The sequence below is a fragment of the Microtus pennsylvanicus genome, chromosome 4 (genome assembly GCF_037038515.1).
Source record: "Microtus pennsylvanicus isolate mMicPen1 chromosome 4, mMicPen1.hap1, whole genome shotgun sequence".
NCBI classification, from domain to species: domain Eukaryota; kingdom Metazoa; phylum Chordata; class Mammalia; order Rodentia; family Cricetidae; genus Microtus; species Microtus pennsylvanicus.
In genome coordinates this window covers 128,471,526-128,491,237 of record NC_134582.1, presented here as the reverse complement: position 1 = coordinate 128,491,237, position 19,712 = coordinate 128,471,526, and the positions used below count along the sequence as shown (strand labels likewise).

The 19,712-nt window shown below is 43.2% G+C and overlaps 1 protein-coding gene across 2 annotated transcripts in view; it reads right to left on the bottom strand.

Moving 5' to 3' along the window:
• Prpf18 (pre-mRNA processing factor 18) overlaps window positions 1-7,760 on the bottom strand; it is a 33,342-nt gene extending 25,582 nt beyond the window's left edge. Inside the window, exons 1-4 of one of the 2 annotated variants that reach the window (XM_075970457.1) lie at window positions 7,555-7,760; window positions 4,788-4,865; window positions 4,652-4,678; window positions 1,928-2,032 (exon numbers count right to left, since the gene is read on the bottom strand). In XM_075970457.1, coding sequence (XP_075826572.1) covers window positions 1,928-2,032; window positions 4,652-4,678; window positions 4,788-4,865; window positions 7,555-7,620 — 276 coding nt within the window. In that variant the 5' untranslated portion in view covers window positions 7,621-7,760. The remainder of the gene's footprint in view (window positions 1-1,927; window positions 2,033-4,651; window positions 4,679-4,787; window positions 4,866-7,554) is intronic. The other variant, XM_075970458.1, reaches the window with a different exon arrangement.
• Window positions 7,761-19,712: the final 11,952 nt, after the last annotated feature.

Below are 19,712 nucleotides of genomic sequence, written 5' to 3'. Positions count from 1 at the left end.
AGCAAAAAAAAAAAAAGAAAGAAAGGAAGAAACAAAATATGCAATCGAGAAAATAAAGGTTTATCTAAATTAAAAAATAAGAAAATAAAAATCATGAAGAACTTTATAACTTTATCTGGATAAACTTTCAAATCTCCTCCAGCTTTCATATGGTAGCTTCAAGAGTCAGTCTACACTTCCTCGAAGGCCTCCTTCCTTCTCTGTGGTGTCCACCCTAAGCACGTGAATGAGGACTGAAATATAACCTCCCAGTGCACATTCGCCTTCCTCACTGCCTTTCCATTCAGTCCTAACCACAATTAGACACGAAAACACGCACACATATTTATAAGGCATCACAAAAATGAAAGATCACTGAGTCAGAAATTTAAAGAACCTAAAATATAAAAAAAAATTGAGTTTACATTACAACACCATTACCAAATGGAAACTATTAACAACAAAGCAAGCAACTATAAAATATGCAATACTTACGACATCTATTTAAGTAGGGAATTCCCATCTATCTGAGATTATATGACAGTAGTTATGCCTAAAGGCAGGGAATAAACTATCTGTCCTCAAAAAATGTATAAGAATTCTATCATTCTAGAGACAGAGACCCACATTGGAGCAATGGACTGAGCTCCCAAGGTCCAAATGAGGAACAGAAAGAGGGAGAACATGAGCAAGGAGGTCAAGACCGCGAAGGGGGCACCCACCCACTGAGACGGTGGGGCTGATCTATTGGGAGCTCACCAAGGCCAGCTGGACTGGGACTGAAAAAGCATGGGATAAAACCGGACTCTCTGAATATGGTGGACAATGAGGGCTGCTGAGAAGCTAAGGGCAATGGCACTGGGTTTTGATCCTACTGCATGTACTGGCTTTGTGGGAGCCTAGCCTGTTTGGATGCTCACCTTCCTAAACCTGGATGGAGTGGGGAGGACCTTGGACTGCCCACAGGGCAGGGAACCCTGAATGCTCTTTGGACTGGTGAGGAAGAGGGAGGGGAGGGGGCGTGGGGAGTGGGGGGAGGGGAGGGAAAAAGGAGGCGGAAATTTTTAATAAAAAATTAAATTAAATTAAATTAAAAAAAAAGAATTCTATCATTGGCCGCGTGGTGGTAGCACACGCCTTTAATCCCAGCACTCAGGAGGCAGAGGCGGGTGGATCTCTGTGAGTTCAAGGACAGCCTTCCAAGAAGGGAAAAAATCATGGTGCGGTGCAAATACATGTTGAGAAATTAAGCAGACATTAAAAGCTATGTAGCACTAAAGAAAAAGAGGGAGAAAAGTTACTTAGAGCTATGTTTTAATTTGAAAATATGGACCAGGAAATAAGGAAAGATGTAATAAATAGCAAAAGAGTATCATTTAAACGATTTTGATAATATTTAGTATAATTACTTAGATTATGTCATGTATTTAAAATACACTCTCTAAAAAAGAAAGACTACTGGCTGGTGGAGTAAGGCACTTGATGCACAAGTCTGGTGGCCTGGGTTTGAGGCCTGGAACCTGTGGGAAGGTAGAAGGTGAAAACCAATTGCACAAGACTGTCTTCTGCCTTCCACATGTGTGTCCTAACACACACGCCTACACACATCACACACTCACACAATAATGATAAAGTGTGTATGTGGAGGGTGTTTTATTCGTGTTTTCCCTGTGTGTAGGTCTGTGTACATGTGGGCCTGGAAACCCAATTCTGGTCCTCTGGAAAAGCAGGCACGCCTTTTAACACCTAAGCCACCCCTCCAGCTCCTGTTTCATTCTGAAGTAAGAATATTGTCAAAGGAAGCAGAGATTTAGAAGTTCATGAAAAAACTGTCTGGTCACACAAGATTTTTAAGTCGAATCATCTCATTTTGGAAATACCAAAAGTTATGCAAATACAGTACAAATGTTTTTCTTTCTAACTATAAAATACTCAAATATAACCTTACCTCTTGCCTAGAAAGAGTCATGGGTAGTTTTTCCTCTGCTAGTTCAAGTTCCAACACTGGATTTGATGACGTCAGCGGTTTCTGGTCTTCCTCTTTTGGCTGTATCTAGGTTAAGAGCCCAAAGAAATGAAGTTTAAACTTACAAGGCATGTCTACTCACCAGCTATGGCCTTAGCCACCCATGGAGGAAGAGTGGTTAGACTGAGGGCTAACTTCCTGTTGCTCTGCGCAGGCTGCGGAGCAACCGTGCATGCTTTCGGAGCTGCTCAGACACCGGTTCAGGAACATGACACGGGGAAGGCATGCACGTGGGCGAGCGCGTTCTTGCTACAAAGGAGTGGATAACTACAACGCTTCTGAGACAAAACCTAAGAGCGCTTAAATCTAAACTCAATTTCTCCCCAGACGCTAGAACAGCCCACCTTCCTCTTGAAAACAATCACTCTGTCTCTCCACTGTGAGAAATTCTCCTCCAGGGTAAGCCATTGCTGCTTGCCTGTACAATGGAGGCTAAGGAACTGCTTCCCAGCAGCCTGTGGGGCACCAAGCCACAGACTATTACTCCAACCTTGGAAAAACCACACCCTAGGCATGCTGAGGGCTGTGCACACTGGAGCACAGAATGAGCTGCCAACCTTGAAGAAAAGGAAGGAAGCCTGCAATGCCACCCAGGGAGCATAGACACTTTTGCTCAAGGGAACCGACAGGGGGCGGCGTTTTCATCTATTTTCCATATTCGGGCAGCAGTCTCAGTCACAAACTGAGAAAACTGAGTCCAGCAACTATAAACCTCACTGTGCAGCCTGGAAACATCCTGAAGTGTGGTTTCCATTCAACCACAAAATAAGTTTAAAATTCAGAAGTAGGACTAAGATTCAAAACATAAAGATCGGCTTTAAGAAACTACTATTCCGTTAAGAAAGTCATATGTGCAGTTCATAACACAATAGCTTCTGGTTAAAGGTAAAGAAAAAGAGAGATAAAAATTAACTTTTTGAATACTTACACAGGTCAGTCCAGCACCAGCCTTAACATGGTGTCTGGCCTCTACAAGGGAGCACATACTTTACTGCCACTACTGGGGGGGGGGGTTAAAGAGCAAAGCACCCCTCTCTTTAATCACGTAATCAGATGTCTTCGCTCTAGGAGGTGATGGCCACTGACAGTTCTGGGACAAAGACCTAAGACATTCTGCAGTTGGTTTCAAGGCTGTCGCCAAAAAAAAAATTATTTTGCTTCACCCCCTTCTCCTTTATATAAGAAACAGAAAAACAAAAACAAACAAAAAACCCTGCTCACATCACCAAAAGGACCTACACAAAGCAAAAGTCACACTAATTAGACTATTACCCTACCTTCTCCAAAGGTAGCAAAGGTTCACACTTACAGATCAAGTCAGCAGAGAAATGTATAATAAAGGATTCTCATTCTAGGCCACGCCTGGGCATGATACTGGGCAAGCAAAATATGAGAACCCTTCTTTCTACATTTCTGCTCAGTGTTATTTATAGAAAACGTCTTTTACTTTCCTAAACTAGAAGCAAATAAAGTATCTTTACAGAAAACTAACAAAATACAAATAGAAACTTTTAAACATCTATCTTTAAAAATATTCCTTTGTATTCCAACAGTAAAAAATAAAGCCAAATGCATATGGAAAGCATTTACATTCTTCATGCTTTCCTCTAGAAATGCTATACAAATTCATTTCCAGAACTTCCTCCATTCCATGCATTCCACCAACAAATGAATGACTGCGTATATTTCGGTCAGCCCGTTACCTGTGAGCTAAGAGTCAGGCAGTCTGCTGTTACCTGTGAGCTAAGAGTCAGGTAGTCTGCTGTTACCTGTGAGCTAAGAGTCAGGCAGTCTGCTGTTACCTGTGAGCTAAGAGTCAGGTAGTCTGCTGTTACCTGTGAGCTAAGAGTCAGGCAGTCTGCTGTTAACTGTGAGCTAAGAGTCAGGTAGTCTGCTGTAACCTGTGAGCTAAGAGTCAGCTAGTCTGCTGGAACCTGTGAGCTAAGAGTCAGGCAGTCTGCTGTTACCTGTGAGCTAAGAGTCAGGTAGTCTGCTGTAACCTGTGAGCTAAGAGTCAGCTAGTCTGCCGTTACCTGTGAGCTAAGAGTCAGGCAGTCTGCTGGACTGAAAGGACTTCTCGGCCTTACAGGTTTTCCCGTCCCCATGAGCGCCCCAGACATTATCAGCTTGAAAGACTGTTTCAGTCATGCATCTAAAGGTCACTAAGGAGGCCTTTCTGAGAGCTCATTTATTTCAAAATTCTTCTTCTGACTAAGAGACTATACACCATCACAAATGTTTCCTCATGTTTAAGAGAAACAGAAGCATACAGAGGGTAAGTATTCCATTAGACAAGAGTACTAGCTGGACCTAAGGGGAATTAACAATAATACTAACATAAACCAACCGCTTAAAGTACTCAGGAGGAAGCTGCTAATACAATCAAGGCTGAATGAATAAAGTGTTTTGACTTTTTTCAAAACACATTATTTTATTGGGAGAGGTAGGGGAGAGTGGTGGTGGAGATGAAGATACAGCAGTATCAGAACCAGGGCTTAATTAAAAAAAAAAAAATTCAAGCTTTGATCTCAAGCCAGTTCATGCTGTCCACAGAAAGCCAAACCATTCCAAGCCAAAAGTCATGCATGTATTTTCCTGAATTCAAGATCTGTTTTTTTAAGCCAAACCAAAACCAAAAACTCATACCTCTCCAGATGGCTTCTCATTTATAGGCTAATGTATAACATTGATAAATTGAACAGAGATCAATAATTTTGTTATTTAGCAACAGCTGTATAAATTTAAGAAATGTTAGATTTAGCATAAAACCTTGAACTTATACCTTATAGCCACATCTTTCAAAATATGCTTCTTCTTCTTTTTTTGCAAGTTCACTCCGCTTGAAATATTTTTTATTTTCCTATCAAAGTAAAAAAAAACAAAAACAAAAAACAGTAAGTTAATAACGTATCCTTGACAGAAATGCATGCCCCATAGATACCAACACTCTTAGAAACCTTTGAAAACACTTTCAGTTTCCAAGAATTTGGTCATGTTTTTAGTCTGGAGATCATCACACTGAGACCCTGTGTTCTGATGTGTGATAAATTTTCAGCTATTTCTCTTGAACTGTAATAGGAGTTCTCACAGCAAAGAGAATATACCAAGTGTATTTTCAAAATGTTTTTCCTTTTCATTCACTTTCCTAACATCTGAGTTCACCGACAATTCTACAGATTTACGATGAACAACACAGGGCTATCCCTTTGCTGTTTTCTCCTGACCAGAACAGAAATTACAGCGTACAGCACCAGTTCAGGAGCTCTCATCAATATGGGCGCTGAAAAGAATGTGTAAGGTCTCCTCCCCTGGAACCAGTCTCACCGTATCAATTCTGGGTTTCGCTTGTGATAACTCCTCCTTGGCATCACATGAAAATCTGACTCAAAATGTTCTGAAATAAGCAGCATTCCATAAAAGACTATAAACTTTCAGAAGATGCCACCTTTACAGTTTACTAAACATCTCAAGCATGCAGAAGGGCTGGGTCACGGGCCAAAGGTTCACATAACTTTTAAGAAACTGCTCATCTACTCTCCACCTGGTTACACTGTTTTAATCTCCCAACAAGACACAGGAAATAACCATTAAATAAATGACAAACTGAAGACAGGTACAGGACTGCAGCCCTTGGAAGGCTGAGGCATCAATTCAAAGTCAACCTGGATGATAAAGCAAGACTGCATAGCAAGAACTGACAGAGAGGAAGGGAGAAAGAGGGTGAGGACAGAAACAAACTGTGCTCTATCAAAGTCAACTGGCGGTGATTCCACACGGCCAAAACAAGCAATGCTAGTCCGGCAGTGGCTGTGGAGAAGGTCTACCAGATTACATTCTTAACTGGTGCCTGGTGCTGCCACCTCAAGGTTCACCCTGGACACCATGGTGGATATGCTTCATCAGAAGCTGCCACGAGCAGCTACAAGACTCACGAACGGTTTCAAATACTTCTACCGGTGCAGCCAGAAATGCTGCCGAGGATTTAAGGCAAGTTCATGACCCAAGGCAAGTTCAGAAATCAAGAGGAAGGGGACCTGGAAGCTGTCATGAACTGCTTGGATAAGACCACAGAGAAACACCTTGGCGACCCAGGGGAATCCCATGGTCCCTACTTCCTGGAGCTCTGAGCACCCAGCAGTACCTTGTACAGAACAGGAGGAGACCAGGCACCAGCAGCTGGCTGATGTCACCCTGGCTGGGTGCAGTCAAGTCCACACCCACCAGCACCTGGCAGGCTATAGAGAGAGAGCAAGGAAATAGCTCGCTGACACCATCCTGCCCTGGCACACGCAGGTCTGGGTATACTAGCATCTGTCATCTATACAGGCTGCATAGGGAAAGCAAAGGAGTTGCTGTCAGCTCTGAGCCACCAGAGTGAGGAAATGGCTGGGATCCCAGAGCAGAGGGCGATCAGAAGTCGAAGCCGGTGGTCAGCACGCTGGGCCGGGAGTGTTTCCTGGTATGGCTGAAATAGTGTAGGGTGCCTATGCCTAAGCATTAGTGAAGGCCTCACCACTGTGCGGCTAGGGACACGGACACACAGTGACAGGGACATGAACAAGAACACACACATACCCACCCCTACTCAGATTCCTGGTGTTACCTTCCATCTGGAGGATTGGTGATCTGTTCCCAATTTTCTCTCCTGGAATTTTAGGTGGCATCTATGCTCACCTCTCTGGTTCCTGATCATCCCCCTATACACACCCTACCAGGCTATTTCCAATCTATCCTGATTGCCTTGTTGTTGATGAGCCCAAGGGCCCCTGCCATGCTCCCTCATCCATAAATATAAATGTCCTGTCTCTGTCTCTCTGAAACACACACAACTTTTATTCATCAAAAGAAACTATTAATGAAATAACAGATAGCCCAATCTATTAACCCACTCTATTACCTAGCAGTTCTAAAGAGATTAAAACAAAGCTTCCCGAAGGTTCGGAATTTGCACAATCTAATCTTAGAAACAGCTCAAATACTCATCACTAGGAAGATGGCTAACTGGGTCTATTCAGACAACAGAATGCAACTTCAGAAATAAATTTAAAAAAATACATGCAGCAGAATGAGAAATACTCAAAACACTCTGATCAAATGAGGCTCCATATAAAAATGTACATCCTATTTATGTGAAATTCTATAGCAGGCGAAACCAAGGTGGGAAGACACCGGAGCCGCACATAAAAACTTTTGTACACAAACAAAAAAAGAGGAACAGATAAGCAGTGAACTCTATGACGTGTGCCAGACTGCTTAGTAAAGCGTACTGACTCTCCGCAACGTGATCTGGACCGTCTCATGGCCCGAAGTTGTTTTTTATTACTCTACCTGCAGCTGGTGTCGGTTAGGAGAGCAAGCGCTGAAGTGACCCATACCAGGGTTCAAACCCACTCTTCCTAGCTACTGGTTGACAACCTGCCCCAGTGTGGCAGATCAGTCAACCCCACGCCGGGACCAACTCTTCTCAGTCCATCACCCTCACCCCAACACCCAGCCACGCACAAGAACACGAGCCTCGAGTCCAAACTCCACAGCCAAAGGACCCTCACCACTAGCAGGTTCCTGTCCTCCACCAGCTGCCGCTTCCGCAGAATCTCCGACTTGAGGATGTCCATCTCGCCGCCAGTGACGGCTCCACTCTGCCGTCACGGCTTCTCGGCAGTAACTTCACCCCCGCAGGCGGGACGAAACACCCCACAACCGGAGCCCAAATATTAGAAGACAACAACTACCGGAGCCGCTTCCGGCGGAAGTCAAGATGAACGAGAGGACAGAAGGGAGCGGCATCACGCCCATCCCCGCCGACGCCAGTGAAGTCGCTGGGTATTGGTGCCCCCTAGCGTCACCCTCCGCTTACTCTCTTGTGATTTTGGTAGACAGGTAGAAAAGAACAAAAGCCAGGCGTCCTTGTCGGTTTGTTTCCTTTTTAATTGTTATTGTGCCAGTTGAACCTGCTTGTTTGAAGGCTCCTTGTAGACTTCTCAATTGTGTAAGGCAAGATCTTATTAGAAGTTTGCTTCATACTTTCTCGCGTTACTGGCATGCCAAGAAGTTGAACATACTAGTGAATGAGAAAAATATGAATAATAGTAGTTTCAAAATGGCAGTATTCATTAATTATCTGTTCAATGTTCTGTAATTTTATGCTGCTTTCTGGTTATGTATTCAGCAATCAAGCTTTTCGATGATATATTGGCGATATATCATTCTTTCTTAAAACCCAATCTAAGAAGAAAGTATATTGAAATTTTATTCTGGTTTGTTTTTATTTTGATGGGACTCACTATATTGCCTGGGCTGGTCTCAAATTCCTGATTATCAAGGGAATCTTCCTTCTCCAACTTCAGAGAGCACCACCACACTTGGTAAAGATTTTTTCTTAATCCTAGAACGATTTCTAATATATTTATTTTTGGTTCCAAGCCATGAAAGCATTTTTATGTTTAGTTGTCATAATTCAGCAATATTTTATGTTACTTTTTCCTATTCCAAATGGAAAGAAATATCATTCAAACTTGACTCTAGGTGAGATGGTTTATCAAAATAAAAACCAAAAGGATTGCTCATTTTAGTTTAGAGAAAGTTTTATAGTGTGTGTGTGTGTGTGTGTGTGATAGGATTATATTTCATCTAAAAGACAGCCAGCAAGATGGCTGAGCAGCTAAAGGCCCTTGCTGCCAAGCCTGATGACCTGAGTTCAATCCCTGGAACCTACATGGTGTAAGGAAAGATCAACTCCTGAAGTTGTCCTCTGACCACGTCCATATCACAGCACACACGTGTGTCTCTATGCACAGGTGCACATACGTGCAAATGTACAGTAAACGTTGAAAGACCCTCAGAGAGGACCTTTCCTCTCTGATGAAGACCCCAGAACCAGGACACTCCGAGACCAGGCCACAGGATGCAATTAGCAAGAGGTTTATTGAGTAAACACAGGTACCTGCGGGCAGCAAGTCTTTCGGAGGACTTGCGCACCTGCCAACTGGAGGACGGGCTTTTTATAGGGAAGAGCAAAAAGCAAGTTTACAGAAGCAAAAGCGTGGTTATCGATTGACCGGAATGAGGCGGGGGCATGAATGGTTTCCCCTCTCAACATGGGTGTCAGCAAGAAGCAAGTTTACAGAAGCAAAAGCGTGGTTATCGGAATGCGGCGGGGGGCATGAAAGGTTTCCTCTCTCAGCATGGATGCCTGGCAACAGTCATCCTGTTCCTATCTTATAACTAACCTGCTTTGTTGACATCCTATCTTATTGACATCTTGCCTTGCAGTCTTCCTATCTCTATCTCCTGTTCTCTCAGGCACCTGGGATGTTCTTACGGGAGCAGGCTGGCTGCTGATCCGGAGATTTGTTTAAAACAAACAGGACGTTCCCCCGGGAGCATGCTAGCTGCGGGTTTTGAGGAGGGGGTCTGTAGGGTCTTTCAAACGTGATAGTTTTTTTTTAAAAAAAAAAAAACTAAAAGATGCCTGACTTCTGCCAGGAACAAGCCAACATAGGAAGATGATTCACACCCTAATCTAAAATGACTTGTTGATTTTTAGAGTTTTTAAAAACTCAAGGGACTTCACAAAATAAACGTCCGTGAATCGAACCTGCTAACATTTCTGTATGCATATTTGTTGCCATGGCTCAAACCATTTTATCAGCATTCTTCCTGTTTAGGAACTAGAGACTGTAGCACCCAAACCTGAAGTGTAGGCATGGCTGATACTAAAAGTGAGGGTTCACAGAGAACACAAAGGCTTTGCTGACCGGATGGGACACTATTGGCGTACAAGTATCCAAAGTACTAATATCAGAAGGTACCAGTTCCTTTTCAATCTCCAACTTTGATTTTTCTCTTTATGCAAATGTGTTAAATCGTGGTGAGGAGCTGTGATCCAAGAAAGAAAGAGGTGAATACTTGAAGGGAGCAAACCCAGGAGCAATTTAAACTGCAATACAAAGGAGGGAGCGGAAGATGGTCAGGAGCGCTAAGAAGCCATTCAAGAAATATGTCCCTTCTGCTAGCTAGAAAATATCACAGCATTCCACCACAAATGCTACGTTAAAAGTGAGACATTAGCTCTAAAGCAAAGTTCCTACATTGGGGGATGGCTAAATTACAGGCATAGACACAAATGAATAATATGAAACTGCATTTCAAAGAATACTCAGTGAAGGCTATGCTCATAATAGGCTTTCTTCTGAAAGTAGAATAATGAATGTGTCGGGATAGCCTGTAAGAACAGCAAGATGACCCAGCAGGTGGATGGGCTTGTGCGTGGGCCTTCCAAGCTGACTTTGATCCCTGAATCCTACAGGAGGATCAACTCTCAAGAGCTATGCTTCAACCTCAAAACACACACATACACACGCACACACACACGCACACATACACACACATACACACGCACAAACACACACATGAACACACGCACACACACACATACACATGCACACACATGCATGCATGCATGCGCTTGCCCTTTCATAAACACACAAATAAATGGATACTTTAAAATATAAGTAAATATAGCATAACCTCTCCAGTGAATAACAAAAACACAGAAATAAAGTTATTAGAAGGAAATAAGCCAAGATGAAGTTGTTACATAGGCAGTAGATCCACTGGTGAGTTATAAGAACCTTCTTTTTGCCAGATTTGGTACAAATTTCATAACTTGGAAAAATTCAGTTGTCAGTAATCTCCTGCTTTATATATTACTGAAATTTTTAAATAGTTTCCCCCTACCTATTTACTTTTGAAATTAAACATGATCAATTTTAAGAAATTCCTATATAAGACATCAGGGGGAGGGTAGGAAAATAATATTTCAAAGTACTTGTGACCATTTGATTGACTTCTCCAGGGTCTGATACAACCTCTTCACTCCTTTAAGTGCTATAGTCCAAACCCAGTGCCAAAGCATAGCTCCACCTGTGAAGAAGGTACCAGTGACTTGCAGGGCACAGACTAGGCTCTGGAAGCTTAGATGTTGTCAGGTTTTATGGTTCAGTGATGCATATGGGCCATAGTATTCACAGAAGTTAAAAGCAATTCTCTTCTGAAAGATGAAGTATATAAATCAATGCATGGTTGATGAGATTCTTCCTTGGGAGGAGTCATGCATTCTAAGAAATTATCTGTCAGTTCTGGAGACTGGAGGGAAATACCGAATGTTATCAGGATGACCTACATTTGTTTTGTTGTATTCTAATGGATAAAACATAACTTATTAAAAAGAAAGGATAAATAATCACACGGAGTGAGTCTCAATCTTTAGCATGCCCCATAATAACCTGTTGGGTGCTTCTAATCATAAATTGCTGGTTTCCACACTCTGGAATTTCCAAGTGAGGCAGCTGCTGTTGACCCATGGGCCACACATTGCAAACTGGTGGTCTATTGTTTCATAATCTCGCTACAGGAAAAGGGTAAGTCAGAAACACAGTCTGTCCTATCTTGAGGGAGAGAGGACAGGAGTCGTGTGTCTGTGTGTCTGTGTACTGCAGCACTGCCATGGGTGCCATGTTAGGGTCCTGTCTCCTCTCCAGTGAGATTTCTGACAATCCAATAGAAAGTGGTCAGGCTCCCTTTGGGTCCAGTCACATTTGCATGGATGTTTTGTTAAGTGTAAGTATGAGCAGACACAAAATCCAGTCCAGAGCAGAGGCCCTTCTCCCTTCTTTAGGAAACAGAAATCAGTCTCCCTGAGACTCTGGGAATAAACTGTGAATTTAAGAATGATAGATGCCGTTCCAGTGCATGTTGGAAGAAGACTGGTCAGTATTAACGCACAAGAGACTGTTAAGGAATTTTGTGAATCGGTTGTTAAGCATAGCTCTTATTAAAATTTAAGTAAGTTTATCTACAATTAAGCATTACAGGTGTAGGTAACAAGAACACAGAACTCATGATTTTACTACTTGTGCTCTTGGGTGTATGACATCTGTATCTTTAAGGCAGGGATCTCTCACCAACCTCTTGCTTGACGATGTCACATTAGTAGTTTGAAATCAATCATAGGCTGGACCATGTGTTCTCCAGAAGAACAGAACCACCGGGATACACATAGATACTGTAGGGCCCTGGTCTCCCTTATTCCTGGGGTGCATTTGCGGGGACAGTTTATGAGCAGCTAACTAAGCTTCCTGTGTGTTTCTGTGCTCTCCCTGCCCCACCTGGTGGTTAGCTGCAGGGCATTTACTCCATTGTTAATATGGTAATTTCCCACCTGGCTGGGCGGAGAAACTTGTGCAGCAGTTAGGTAGATAAGGACTCCCCCAATTCTGAATAAACTGGCATTCGGCTGGTCTCCTTTTGAATGACCCTGGTCTCTCTGTGTGTTCTTTCAATCTCCAGGCCCTTGCTTGACTGGCATTCGGTACAGTGGCGCGCGAACTGTACCGAGGGTGTAACACAAAATCGGGTGTTACAGATACTATCAATTTTCTTCTTATTACAAGGAGGCTGTATCCCAATAAACCCCTTGTGTTAGTTGTTGTTCTTGTTCCTGCAACCAATGACCTAACAAGAAGCAATTTATGGAAGGAAGACTTTATTTTGGCTTACGGTTTGAGGGGCTACAACTCACTGCACGCAGAAAGCGTGGCAGTAAAAGCACGAAGCAGCGGGTCACATGGCATCTGCAGTTAGGAAGTAAAGCGAGGTGAGCGTCGGTGCCCAGCTCATTTTCTCCTTGTAGCCCCTGGGATGGCACTGCCCATAGCCAGCCTACATCTTACCATTTGCTTAACCTTTGTGGAAACAAGCTGATGAATACGCCCAGAGATGGATTTCCATGGTGACTGTAAATCCAGTAAAGTTGGCGATGGAGAGTAAGCACCACAGTCATCAAGAATATCATAATTTGAAAATATATTTTCAAGGCCTGCCCTCACAAACACCTGCTAAGCAACACACACACACACACACACACACACACACACACACAATAAGCACACTGTAGAAGACTGGTTACCACCAAAATCTCAAGATAATATCTTACCAGGTATCACTAACAAGGGGAGAAGATCAAAATCCCGAGTATGATCTCCAAGGCATGTGTATTGCTTTCACATAATTGTCAAAAGTGGTTTAGTCTAACTATTGATACTGTAAGAAGAGATTCATATGGAAATTGGTTCACAAGGTTATGGCAACCTAAAAATTTCCTCTCCATCTGCAAGCTGGAGAACGAGGAAAGCCAGCACTGTAATCCAGTCTAGAGTTTTGAGAATTTGGGAAGGTCAACAGAACCATATGTTGGTTAAGCCCTGAAGGCCAAGAACTGAAGAGCCAGGAACTCCAGTGACCAAGGGCATGAGATGCTCGTGAAGAAGCCACAGACATATACACAAATACTTAAGAGGCTGTTTGTTTGGGCATCTCATAGGTCAGGCGAGTAGACACATAACGCTAACCACAGTGGGAGTACGTGTGCCACAGAGATTGGGAAATATTACAAGTCGATGCTTAATCTAACATTTTGTTGCTGGTGTAAACTTTTAAAAACTGTGGATATGTCTCAAAAAATAAGGTGGAGAGTGAGAGAGAGATACCCGATACTGACCTCTCATCTCCACACACAGGATGCCCCTTCACACCCATATATACAAAAGTATGGATATAATATTAGTAATACAGTTTAAGATTCCTCAACCTTGGCAACTCCTCGTCGTGGGAGGGAAGTCTCTGGCCTTTGCTCAGTAGATCGATCAGTAGCATCCCTTTCTCTAGCTGTGACAGACATGTCCTGGCCATCGCTGAGCATTGCCTGAGGAGCTGATCTCATCTCTCTGCAGTGGAGAACCATCAATACAAAATAAGTTAAAAGCCATGGCGTCTGAAGTCATCACTTATAAACAAGACCAAAACCTTGAAGAAATATTCTTCAGAGTATGTTAAGACCATCGTCTGATGCAATAGTCTCTCGCATCATTGACAAATAAGTCTCATTCTGCACTTAAAAGGCTTTCATAAAGCAGTAAGATTTATCATTTTGTTAAATCTTGGCACTTGAGTAGGCATCGTTTTCAATATTCTATGAATGAACAAACAGTGTGATGAATGCCCTTAGGGAAAGCATCATGAGATTCAGTTGCCCGCTGAGCAGCCTCTGTTCTCGTGGAAAGAAGAACCAATAGAGAACACTAGCTCTCAAATTGGATATCTGGCAAATGGTTCCTTGCAAAAGGACCAAATGGGCCTGTCACGTCAGCATCTCCTAATACTTGTGACTGGTCGCAAAGTGAGAGTCATGTGTGACGTGAACATTTTGGAGAATTTTATCTGAGCTTGATGTCTTCCCAGTCATTAAAAAGGTTTTCTGGGTCTAGGGATGCGGCTCAGTTGGTACAGGGCTTGTCTAGCATGCACAAAGCCTTGGCATCCATCTCCAGCGGCGTGTGAACCTGGGCATGGTAGTGCTCACCTGTGTAACCCCAGCACTTGGGAGCTGGGAGCCGGAAGCTCAGAAGTTCCTGCTCATCCTTCCATACATACTGAGTTCACAGCCAGCCTGGGCCACATGATACTGTGTCTGGGGGGAGGGGAGTTTTTGATGAGAAACGGTGATGTTAATGAATCTTTAATTTGGAGAATGTTATCAGAAAGAGTAGCCACAAGGACCTACTTAAGATACTCTTCCTTTTTCTAACTATATCTTTCTGTGAGGTTGGATTTTTTTGAGACACTTAGCCAAAATAAGATATTATACTCAGTTGAATGTAGAAGTAGAAATGAAATTCTATTTTTTTCTATTACACATTAAACAGGTTTTAAACAATATGAAACAGGGTCGTTATGCTTACTGAGTTTTTGAAAATGTAGTTGTTTCTCAAAAATATGCTTATACTTTACATGTATACTTGGTATAGTTATACTCTAGTATGTAATATGTTTGTTATATTCCCAAATGAAGTAATTTTTAAATTTTTCTTTGGCTTCCTAGTATGGTAACATTGGTACCTCTATACTCTTTGACTTTCTTCATAGAAGAATTAACAAAGAATAATTGTGGTAAGATAGCCACACTTGTGGCAAGTTTAAAATGAATTTTTCTATATATGAAATAATGAAATGAAGATGGAGGTAGAAAAAGGCTTCTTCCAAATTACAAAAATCTTAGAAATAACTTATTAAAAGTATTTGAAGAGGCTGATGAAGGACAAGACTCGGGAAAAGAAAGAGCAAGAGTCATTTTCAGTGAAGAAGGCAAAGGAACACGAAGTCAGTTTCAGAGAGGATAATAAAGCCTGTGCTTCGTTGTCATCTATGGAATAATGATTTATAACAGAAAAAAATGATATTCAAAATCATACCAAAGGGGGCTGGCGAGACGGCTCAGCAATTAAGAGCACTTGTTGCTCTCCCAGAGGACACAGGTTCAGTACCCAGCACCCACACAGTGGCTTGCAGCCATCTGTAAATCCAAGTCCAGGCGACTTGATGCCTCCTTCTGACCTTCAAAGACACCAGGCACTCACGTGGTGCGCATACTACATGCAGGAAAAAATCTTATACATATAAAAGAAGGTAAGTGAATCTTTAAAACTCATACAGAAATAACATTTCAAGTAATAATCCTAAAGGTAATGAGAAAGCATGGCTCTTCTTTTAAATATTGGGATTGAACCCAGCGCTCTGAATGTGTAATGATATTTTGTTTATGTTTTAATAACTAAAGCTTGCCTGAAGAGCAGAGTGCAAAACTAGCCACACTGGTCAACCACACAGGCCAGGCAGCGGTGGCACACACCTTTAATCCCAACAGCGACATTAGTTAGCCACAGAGGCGGGGTGATGGTGGTGCATGCCTTCAATCCCAGCACTAGAGAGGAATATAAAACAAGAGGAGACAGGAGCTCAGGGCTCAGCCTGCAGTCACCGTGAGACAGGATCTCCCAGTCTTAGTAGAAGCAATAACTCTGGTGGTTGGCTGCTTGGCTTTTCTGATCTTCAGTTTGAACCCCAATATCTGTCTCTGGGTTTTTTTTATTCGTGCTACATGAATGTGTTAGACAAGAGCTCCATTACTGAGCTATGTTCCCAGCCCCTGTTTTATATTTTATTTTGAGACAGGGTCTCACTGAGTTGTCCAAATTGGCCCTAAAATTTTAATCTTCCTTCCTCAGCCTCTCATGCAGCTATATAATAGGCCTGGCAGCACAGTGGATTTTTTTTGAGGAGGGGTTGAGACAGGATATCTTTGGGTCACTCTGGCTGTCCTAGAATTCACTCTGTAGACAAGGACAGCCTCCAACTCAGAGATCTGCCTGCCTCTGTCCCCTGAGTACTGGGATTGAAGGTGTGCGCCACCACTGTCCAGCATGCAGCAGATTCTTAATCATAGAGCACTAGCCACTGTAAGAACCTACCATAAATGACTATAAAAGAAGAATGGTAGGAAGGCAGGGGGATGGAGGGAGATAACATACAAAGACACGAGACTGCAGTGATATTTTGTTTGTGTTTTAACAAATAAAACTTGCCTGAAGAACAGAGTGCAGAGATAAGCCACTAGAGACAAGACAGTGGTGTCACACACCTTTAATCCCAAAACTCGGGAGACAGAAGCAGACAGATCTTTGTTAGTTTAAGGCCACCCTGGGCTACACAAAACTGATCCAGTCTATAAGAGAAACAGAGATCACACAAGGGTGATATGGCTGGGCAGAGAGAATAATATAAAGTCAAAGGAGACAGGAGCTCATTGAAGTCTGAGGTGCAGTCTGACACAGTCTGAGGTGCAGTCTGAGGTGCAGTCTGACACAGTCTGAGGTGCAGTCTGACACAGTTTGACACAGTCTGACACAGTCTGAGGTGCAGTCTGACAAAGTCTGAGGTGCAGTCTGACACAGTCTGAGGTGCAGTCTGACACAGTCTGAGGTGCAGTCTGACACAGTCTGAGGTGCAGTCTGAGGTGCAGTCTGACACAGTCTGAGGTGCAGTCTGACACAGTCTGAGGTGCAGTCTGACACAGTCTGAGGTGCAGTCTGACACAGTCTGAGGTGCAGTCTGAGGTGCAGTCTGACACAGTCTGAGGTGCAGTCTGACACAGTCTGAGGTGCAGTCTGACACAGTCTGACACAGTCTGAGGTGCAGTCTGACACAGTCTGAGGTGCAGTCTGACACAGTCTGACACAGTCTGAGGTGCAGTCTGACACAGTCTGAGGTGCAGTCTGACACAGTCTGACACAGTCTGAGGTGCAGTCTGAGGTGCAGTCTGACACAGTCTGACACAGTCTGAGGTGCAGTCTGACACAGTCTGAGGTGCAGTCTGACACAGTCTGAGGTGCAGTCTGAGGTGCAGTCTGACACAGTCTGAGGTGCAGTCTGACACAGTCTGAGGTGCAGTCTGACACAGTCTGAGGTGCAGTCTGACACAGTCTGAGGTGCAGTCTGAGGTGCAGTCTGACACAGTCTGAGGTGCAGTCTGACACAGTCTGACACAGTCTGACACAGTCTGAGGTGCAGTCTGAGGTGCAGTCTGACACAGTCTGACACAGTCTGACACAGTCTGACACAGTCTGACACAGTCTGAGGTGCAGTCTGACACAGTCTGACACAGTCTGACACAGTCTGAGGTGCAGTCTGACACAGTCTGACACAGTCTGACACAGTCTGACACAGTCTGAGGTGCAGTCTGACACAGTCTGACACAGTCTGAGGTGCAGTCTGACACAGTCTGAGGTGCAGTCTGACACAGTCTGACACAGTCTGAGGTGCAGTCTGACACAGTCTGACACAGTCTGACACAGTCTGAGGTGCAGTCTGACACAGTCTGAGGTGTAGTCTGACACAGTCTGAGGTGCAGTCTGACACAGTCTGACACAGTCTGAGGTGCAGTCTGACACAGTCTGACACAGTCTGAGGTGCAGTCTGACACAGTCTGACGCAGTCTGAGGTGCAGTCTGACGCAGTCTGAGGTGCAGTCTGAGGACAGGATCGCCCCTTTGGGCTGGGTTTCGGAAGAGGTGGAAGGTCTCTCTTGTAGCTGGCTGCACTGCTTCTCTGATTCTCAGCTTTCTCTGATTCTCTCTGGTTCTCTCAGCTTTCACCCCCTAATAGCTGATTCCGAAAATTTACTAAGAACAATTAAATTAGAATTAGGATCAATTAGAATTCATACTGCATGAAACAACTATTTCCACACACTGAGTGACAAGTAGCAAGACTACGGCCCCTGAAAGAAGAGCTGTGAACCAGATGAGCCCTCCCCCTGGATTGCCACCAAGGAAATTTGCAGGACACAATACACGTAGGTGTAAAATCAAACAGAGTCTAGCTGTAAAGAAGCACTTTGAGGAAAGGAGAGGGTGAGATCTCCAGAATTATTTAAACAATTGGCTGAATTTTGATCTGTGTATTTAGATAAAAAAAAAATTCCCCATGTAGCTATAAGCCAAACAGAACCCAGAACTTCTACATGGCTGGAAAATGCCAGGTGTAGGAGAGTCCTCTAATGGAAATTACCCAGCAGTGGAGATTAACTATCTTTAAACTACGGGCAGCTCTCACTCACCCTACTCAAGCTGAAAAGCAGGCTTCGAGATAATCAAACTGATTGTATGTGACGTGTTAGATAAGAGGCGTGTCTTTTCTATTATTGTTATTTTATGTGTATGAGAGTTTTGCCTACATGCGTGTTTGTACACCACATGCATGTCTGCGGCCTGTGGAGTCCATGAGAGGTCAGAGCCCCTGAGACAGGGCTTGCTGTTGTGAGTCACCATATGGCTGCTATGGAAAAGGAGCCAGTACTCTTAAGTGCTGAGCCATCTCTCCAGCCCTAAAGGCCAATGTTTTTAAAGGAATACAACAGAATCCAGTATTCAACAATGTAAAAATCTGTAATGTCCTGGGGTATAAACAAAACTATCAGACATTCAAAGAAATGTAGCCCATAAGGAGAAAGAAATAGGAATAAAATGGAAATGACAAAGATGATAAAATGGGAAAGTCTCTAAAACAGCTCATACAAATGTATTTCTGGCCCTCTAGAGCAGCGGTTCTCAACCTTCCTAATGCTGTGACCCTTTAATTTACTATTTCATAACTAATTTTGCTAATGTTATGATTCATAATGCAAATATCTGTATTTTCCAATGGTCTTGGGCGAAGGGTCACTTGTGCCTTATAGGTGAATTTATCACCAGGATCACCAGCTCCCCAATAATGACACAGAGACTTCTTATTAATTATGAAAGCTCAGTTAGAGTTTAGGCTAGTTCCTAACCAGTTTCTACAACTCAAATTAACCCATTTCTAATCATCTATGAGCTGCCACCTGGCTTGTGGCTGTTACCTCTCTTCCTGCCTTCTTATTTATTCTCCGTCTCTCAACATCCCCACCTTCTTCCCTGCATCCTTTCTGCCCCGAAAATCCTGCCTAGCTATTGGCCATTTAGCCTTTCATTAAACCAATCTGAGTGAAACATCTTCACAGTGTACAAAAAGATTATTCCGAAGATTATTAGATAACTCAGTGGTTAAGAATACTGGCTGTTCTTCCAAAGGTTCTGAGTTCAATTCCCAGCAAGCACATGGTGGCTCACAACCATCTGTAATGAGATCTGGTGCCCTCTTCTGGCCTGTAGGCATACAGGCAGGCAGAATATTGTATACATAATAAATAAATAAATCTTTGAAAAAAAAAGGTTATTCTACATTTCCCCCTTTTTGTCTAAGTAAAAAAAAGTTTTAGCTAACATAATAA